This window comes from Podarcis tiliguerta (assembly GCF_965153285.1).
Source record: "Podarcis tiliguerta genome assembly, chromosome: 10".
In the NCBI taxonomy this organism is placed as follows: Eukaryota; Metazoa; Chordata; class Lepidosauria; order Squamata; family Lacertidae; genus Podarcis; species Podarcis tiliguerta.
In genome coordinates, this window is record NC_139543.1 from 52,318,919 (window position 1) to 52,326,700 (window position 7,782).

At 44.9% G+C, this 7,782-nt stretch overlaps 1 protein-coding gene across 4 annotated transcripts in view; it reads right to left on the reverse strand.

Annotated features, from left to right (window-relative positions):
* SLC37A3 (solute carrier family 37 member 3) overlaps positions 1-7,782 on the reverse strand; it is a 29,628-nt gene that overhangs the window by 13,113 nt on the left and 8,733 nt on the right. For all 4 annotated transcript variants that reach the window (XR_014502547.1, XR_014502548.1, XM_083401509.1 and 1 more), the window contains exons 5-11: positions 7,131-7,214; positions 6,069-6,214; positions 5,254-5,350; positions 4,090-4,174; positions 1,997-2,205; positions 1,099-1,240; positions 411-512 (exon numbers count right to left, since the gene is read on the reverse strand). Coding sequence is in view for 2 of the 4 variants with exons in the window: in XM_083401509.1 (XP_083257635.1) it covers positions 411-512; positions 1,099-1,240; positions 1,997-2,205; positions 4,090-4,174; positions 5,254-5,350; positions 6,069-6,214; positions 7,131-7,214 (865 nt within the window). In the remaining 2 variants the exon portion in view is untranslated. The remainder of the gene's footprint in view (positions 1-410; positions 513-1,098; positions 1,241-1,996; positions 2,206-4,089; positions 4,175-5,253; positions 5,351-6,068; positions 6,215-7,130; positions 7,215-7,782) is intronic.

Sequence of the window (7,782 nt, forward strand, 5' to 3'; positions counted from 1 at the left end):
AGCTCTCACCTCCCCCACTTTAAAGGAGGTTGATGTGGCACATGGAATGCACAAATGGATGCAGATATGCCTATGTACAGACGCAACACACAATGGTGTTTCATCCATGCAGGCCACCCTGTATGCCCTTTTTCTCGCTCACCCAAAAAGAAGCATGCAATGCTTTTGTTTGGGGGCTTCCCCAAAGCACTTGGCTGACCACTGTTGGGACATCCAGCAAGCTCTTCTGATATACTTCATCTGAACTCAAGGCGCCCCAAAACCCTTGCCTTATTAGACATGAAGCACAGTCATGGCACATTGATTATGTATCATTGAAGCCATACCATGTGTTGAACTAGAGAAGACAATGTGCAGGTTACACATGACCCCACGCTATTAAACCCCGTACCAAGCAGAGAAGTACTCACGGCTGTATCCCAAGAGAGATGCAATAGCCAAGATGAGGCTAACGGCCAACACCGGGGCTCTCTTTTGCAGCTTGTCAGAGATGAAGCCTTGGATGGTGCCACCTGCAGAAATAAAAGTGACACGGGGCCTTCTGGGTAGAAGTGCAGAAGACACTCACTGATGTGCCTTCAATGGTAACTAGAATAACAGGCTATAGTTTACTACAAGCAAAATACAACCCAAACGGAGGATTGGCTGTCACTGTTTAAAAGCAATGTGGCCTAGACATTGAGGCCTGACCGTCCTGTACAGCTTCATGGGCCTCCTCGTTGACTCTGAATTCATGCCCAGATTCCAGATGTGGAAGAACACGTCACCCCACAGATGTTGCTGGACTCCAACTCCCCCCAGTCCTAGCCAGCAGTGTCAATGGAAGATGTAACCCAACATCTTTTGAGGGGCCAAAGCTTCCCCATTCCAGTCTATCATCCCATCCCAGACCTCTGCCTCCTGAGCTCAATATCATACTAGGTCTTAATAAATACACCCTAAATGCAGCAAAACATATCATGGATAACAGGCAAATGGAAAGCAATTTAAACCACTGAGCTGGTGCAAAAATGGTGCCTGCTTTTCCCCTCCCACCCAAATCTATACTCAAGGAAGGAAAAAAGGGGGAAGGGAGCAATTTCATGTTGTTCTGCATACCTATAATCCCTCCGACATCATACCAGATCGACAGCTCATCAGCTTCCGCCTCCTTCCATCCAAAATTGTCGTAGAGGTACAAAGGCAGCCAGAAGAAAAAGGAGTAGTTCACTAGCTTCAAGCAGGCATAGGCCAAGGAATACTGAAAGAAACACAACCCAATGGAAAGCTGTTAGAACCGAAGCAACGCGAGCATAGCAAGCACACAGTAATGGGCTAGGAGGAAGGAGGCCTGGGTTCAAATGCCCAGCTCTGCCACAAGGTTCACTGGGTGGGCTTTAGGTAAAGTCTTACAGAATCACAGAGTTGGAAGGGACCCCGACGACCACCCAGTCTCAATCCCCTGCTATGCAGGAAAATGCAGCTGTTCCTTACAGGGATTGAACCTGCAACCTTGGTGTTATCAGCACCATGCTCTAATCAGCTGAGCTACCTTGTGTCACATCTCTCTGCCCAACTGGCTTTGCTATTGTGAAGACAAAAAGGGAAGCCTCGAGAAAGCTGACTTTTAGAAGACATCTGAAGGTAGACCTGTTTAGGGAAGTTTTAAAAGTTTGATGTTTTATTGTGCTTTTAATATTCTGTTGGGAGCCGCCCAGGGTGGCTGGGGAAACCCAGCCAGATGGACGGGGTATGTATGTATGTATAAATAAATAAATAAAAAGAAGGAATTTCTTGAAGTCTCAGAAACCCCAGATTGGAAGATGCTGGTTGCCCTCACTAAATGATTGTCCTCCAAGCAGGTTTCTTCCAGATGTTGTTGCCTTGCATCCTTGGCCCGAGGCCCATGAGTCTTGACAACATCTGGAGGGCACCAAGTCAGGGAAAGCTGCAGAGAGCCTTATGGAGTACACAGACCAGGGTACCACGTATTCCTAACAACATCAGGAGCCCTTACCAATATAACCCCAGGTAGACAACAAGCCTGAAAAAATCCAATAGCCTTGGGCTGGCGTGTGTTGCTGCTGCTGCCGCCACTGTTGCTCAGATCAGCTGCCTGAATGGAGTAATTCTGATCGTCGTCGTCATCGTCACTGCTACCAATCAATGGCTCACTGACATCTTCTTCAGCAGAACCATCGCCCTCTTCGCCAACGTCAGGGAGGCCTGGAAGAGCAGAAGGGGCCACAAATTAAAAAGAAAGGACAACACTATCCCCTCTCCCAGCGATTGCTCTTTCGGGTCATTTTCTCCTCCCTTCTGATTGGCTTGCTTGCTCTCCCATACCTCAGTCCTCCTCCTTTGGCTTAGAAACTCTTCTAGATGGTGTTCTGCAGAGTCGCCAGTTTCTACCCCTGGTCTTCTAGAGCACTCGAAAGTATCCTGTCTGATCCTGGCGTCGGCTCTCTCTGCTTTGAGTGTCTGGCCATTAGTTGGAAGACACAACAAATTAGTGCATTCCCTATATGGCTGCGGCTGAATGTCCCCAAAGTGCAAGTTCTGCATCGCTGACGGTGCTGCTGGTACTCAAAAAGCAGGAGATACTTTAAGTCTCTCAGCAGCAGTTCTAGCGGAGGAACAGGGAGGAAGACTCTGAGCTGTAGGCTTGCTAAGGAGCTACTTGAGTTAGTTTGCCACACATCCAATGTTAACCTGTCTCCAAATCTGCCCTGCCTCTACAACTTTCTCTGCCCTTAGCAGACACACACACGTGTGCATACATGGGTATCCCACCCCAATCTCATCATTGGAAACTCCTAACCTTGGAAAGACTTAGCAGCTTCAGGGAAGAAGAATGTTGGGAGAGTGTAAGAATAGCCTCACTCATATTTCTCCATCAGCAGCCATTCTATCTGGTTACAACGCTTTGGCTTAGAAACTCTTCTAAGATGGGTGTTCTGCAGTCACCAGTTTCTACCCCTGCAATGCAGGAATCTCAACAAATATGCATCCATGACAGAGGGCCATACAGTTGTCCTAGGTCAGGGTTTCCAAAACTTGGGTCTATTTTTGGACTAGCAGGAGCCAGTGGTCAGGGATGATGGGAAACTGTAGTCCATAAACGGCTGGGGATCCAAGTCTGGGAAACCCTGTTCTAGACACTCTTTGCCAACAGACGTTTGATTGGAAACAAAAAGAAAAAAGAAAAATCAAAACAAAACAGGGCTTGCCTCCTGCTTGTATTGAACCATTGCTACTTGCTCAAAAGTAGCTCTCCACCTGCCTCTGTGCTCACACAGTTTTGCTGCTAGTGTTTTGTTGCACATTTGTGTTTTCATCTCTCTCTCTGCTGCCTGCTTTTGCCTGGCTAACTGACTCGACTTTGTGAGAAATGGGGTTTGTAAATGGTTTAAATAAATAGCTCCTGCACCCCACTGGTTCTCAGTGCCACTGCCTAAGATGCAGTTTATAATAATAGCAGGAGCTGAGCATGTGCAGAAATTTTTTTGGAGTTTTAACAACATAGTAGAGCAATGTCTAACCCACCTTTTAGGGCCGAATGGTTTCACTCGATGGTTTACAAACAGTTTAGTGCACATGACATTGTCGTGAAACAAAAAAACAATAAATGCAACAAATTACATCAAAGCTATCCATTAACCAAAATCAAAACAGCAGCAACTAAAACTTTTTCCAAGTCCAAGGACAGCTTTAAAAGAAAGTCTTCAAGTTTCATTTAAAAAGCAGCAGAAATGAAGCCAGGTGGACTTCCCCAGGGCTAGAGTTCCAAAGGTGTGGGGCAAGCACTGAAAAGGCCTTGTTCCTGATGCGAACCTTGCAGTCCTTACCTGCAGGGCAGAGCAGGGCCCCTGAGGCTGATCTTAACACTCTGTCCCTGAGATAACCTGGCCTCTTTTTGGGGGGGCTTTAAAGGCCAAAAAGTGTTTTGAGTAGGATCTGGAAATGAATAGGCAGCTGTGTAACCAGTACAGAGTTGGTGGAATGTGAACTGAACCACTATCATCCACAAGCTATACCCTTAATGCAATAAAAGGAAATTAGGTTGCAAGAAGGAAAGCCAGAGGATGTGGTCACCTCGCTGCTACTCACCTACTTCCTTGGGGGAAATCACCAGGCCAAAGAAGACAATGATTCCTCCAGCAAACTGTACTGAAGCTGTCACCAGGAAGGCATACTGAAAGAGGGGAAACAAATGCAGAGCTCTTACACATGTATTTTTAGTCAAGTCTTAAATTAAGTAAACAGCACCTCCTTTTTCAACACTTCACGCCGGTAAAACAGATTTACAAGTTCCTTAAAACCATCAAAATGTAAGAGATGTACAGAACATGAAAAATGGCACAAATAAACACAATGGAAAAACTTTAACAGAACTACTTGGTTTGGTGTGGCCAAAAAAATGGACAAAATAATAAATGAAGTTTTGTGTTTATGTATTTATTTAGACTGCCTTTCAGCCCACTTTCCAATCCTATCAGATTCACAATTAACAGGTTTTAAACAATACAACTTAAACTACAAGTAGAGACATGAAGTAAAATAGAAAAACAAAAAAAACCCTAATTCTTAAGACAATTTTAAAGCTTAGGGGCCATCACCCAAAAGGCCCATTCTGTCTATAGGATCACAAGAAGGTACTCATACCCATTTCTTAGTGATTAGGAAGGTTCCTATGGAAGAAGGAACTCAAATATCCTTGACCTAGACAATTAAGGGTTTAGAAGCAAGTGGTAGCAGTATGAATATAGCTCAGGAGCAAATCTGCAGCAGCTGAAGTTAACAGAGAACAGTGGCATAGCTAATGCCAAATACTAGTTTAGTTGCCATGTTTTGGAGCAGGTGAAGACTGAATTGTAGCACTCCAGATTAAAGGCTACCAGGTTATGCACCCTGATATTAGGTGCTTCTTTTCCAGGAAGGTATTGATTAAAGAATCAGCCAAAAGCAACAGAACTTCCTTTTTGGCCACAGCTCCAATCTGGGCATCCAGGAGAAGGTCCAGACCCAGGAATAGCCCTATGTTAAGAACATTCTCTTTGGGTGGAGGGGACAAACAGACATTCCCATCACCAGAGCCACAGCTGCCCACCATGAACAACCCAACCAGTGGTTTCATGTAAATATTAAGACAACGCTGGAGACAGCATCTCCCTCAAAAATGAGCTCCAGCAGGGGGACCCATGGTTTTCAGTCTTGCATATCAAGACTATCTCTAGTCCATGTGGAAGGCAAACAGCAAGCAGCTCCACTCACTTCGTAGCCATACTGCAGAACTGAAGAGGCAAGGAAAGCTCCAAAGATGTTGCCCACCGAGGCACAAGCACTCCAGAGACCAAACACAAGCCCCCTCCTGAGTGTCCAAGAAAGAAAGAAAAAATTGGTTAACTGCTGAAAATGAAGACAGAGAAGAGTCCAATTTATGAGGCACACACTGTGAAATGCTCCTCTCCACACTCCCTTAACAGAACTTGCATGCATGGTTAAGCCTTCACAGGTCTGTCTACTTCATTGGGAATACCAACATTGCTAGCAGAGAGATGCTCTGTGTGTGTCACCCAATCATTCTTGGATTCCAGGCTTCCTAGAAATACTGACCCAAGAGGTCTGTTTTCAGTGAACTGGGCACTTCACCCAATGTTGCACACCAGAGATAATGCTGCCATTTAACCATAGTCTCTTCTTACAATGAAAACTAAGGCAGAGCTTCTGACCAAACAAATGATTCTGTTTACACAGAAACTTGAGGAAGATTCAGAAATTACCTCAGGACTGCAGCTCATGCAAACACATATTATTTATATACGTATATGTGTATTTATTCATTAGTGTTTTTGTTAAGTTTGAAGATCTACTCCAGTGCATATCACAGGGATGGGGAACCTGTGCCCCCCCCCCAGTTGTTGGACTCAAACTCCCATGAGCCCTTGCCAGCATGGCCAATGGCTGAGGATGGTGGGAACTGTAGTTCAGCAACATCTGAGAGCACCACAGGTACATTGCAAAATGCACACACAGAGGAGAGACAAGGCACAAATGAATAGGAAGTGACTGAGGAGGAACAAACATACCCAGCTTTGCCAAACCAGTTTCCCATGACAGCTACGACACAGGGCCAGCCAGTCGATTGCAGCAAGCCATTCACAATCCACAGGAAGCAATAGAACCACTTGTTGTAGAAATGCAGCCATTCAGTGAGAGTGCCAAAAACAAACACCTGGGAGGAAAGAAAGTGACAAGGTTAACAGCAAGGTGAAAGCAGCCTTGCAAATAAGCCTACAAAACTCACTGGCCCACTGTGTTAATCACTTGTGACCTAAAACAAAGGAAGTAGCAACACTTCTGTAAAATATTTCCCTGTTAGGATCACCAGGAACTGATCCTCGCTCACTATAAGGAGACAAAGCAAAGAGGGCCCTAATTTACAAGACCGTGGGTTAAGAGAATAGACGTTTGGGGGCTGCTAAAAGACAATGGAAGGTGGAATAAATGAACCACAGTTTAAAAGGAAGGAGGAATGTCGAGGACAAAGAGAACCACACAGGTGAGCCACACAGACCTAGTAGGTCAAAATCAATCTAGGCTGCATTCAGAAGGAATGTAAACCTAATTACTAAGGCTGAAAACAAGTAATTCCAGCCAATTATTTCTAGATGCTATAATAACCCGGTGCTTCCCAATCTCTTGACTGAATTACCAACTAAGACATGAAGCATATAGACATGTGCAAGCAATGGAATTGAGATCCCAGTTGAACCAGCTTAATTTGGAAAGGCCAAAAAAGATCTCACTGCAGAGTGGGTTTGCAAAAGGCTGCATGAACAATACGCACTGCAGTCAGGTTTCATGTCTTTTCTTTACTAGCTTGGTTGTGTTTAACCAGCCGAAGCCTTGCGGTATCTGAACATGTGCAGTGCTGAGGATTTTTTCATGAATCTAACAACTCCCCTTGGCCAGAGGATACAAATTTACAATACACAAAATCAAAATATGCTGAAAATCCTAGACTCTTAGTTCTCATTGCCTCAGGAATAAGTCTGACGACAGAGTTAATGAATTTTCCCATGTCAAAAACCAAGTATTGTAGGAACTGCACATCTCTTCCCAACTTGAGCTGAGATTTCCCAGCTTACCACGACTGCAGAGGAACACATGCCGAATGACAGGACCCAGCGCATATTCAGACGATCCCCAACAATACCGCTGATAAAAAGACCCTTAAAAAAAAGAGAGGAAAATATTACCATTTAACAATATGATGTAGTCCTTGAACAAGAATGCTTTCAACACAGTAGGCTTTAAGGTACCACACTATTCTTTGTGGTTTGTATTCTAGAAGAGGCTATATTGTATTCTAGAATTCTATATTGTATTCTAGAAGAGTTCAAACCTCTGAAGGGCACCAAGGTAGGGAAGGCAAGAATTCATCCATCCCCTGGCTTCTGCAAAACCACACAAGCATTTGGTGGATCCAGAGCTTAATTCACTGGGAAGTATTGTAGCTGGGTGGTAGAGCACCAGCCTTATCCACAGAATGCCCCAGCATCAACCCCGGCATCTTGAGGAAGGGCAGGTGGACTCCTCTCTGAAACCATGGCAGTCTACTGTCAGTCCACATAGGCAATACTGAGTCAGATGGACCAAAGATGTCACTCGGGGTAAGGCTAGGTTCTTAAGATCCTACAAATGTACACACACCCCACACCAGACCTGAGGGGGTTGTGATCTTCCCTCTCTCTCTCTCGACAGGCTTTTAGAGTTTGATGGGGAAAAGGCTTCACTCAC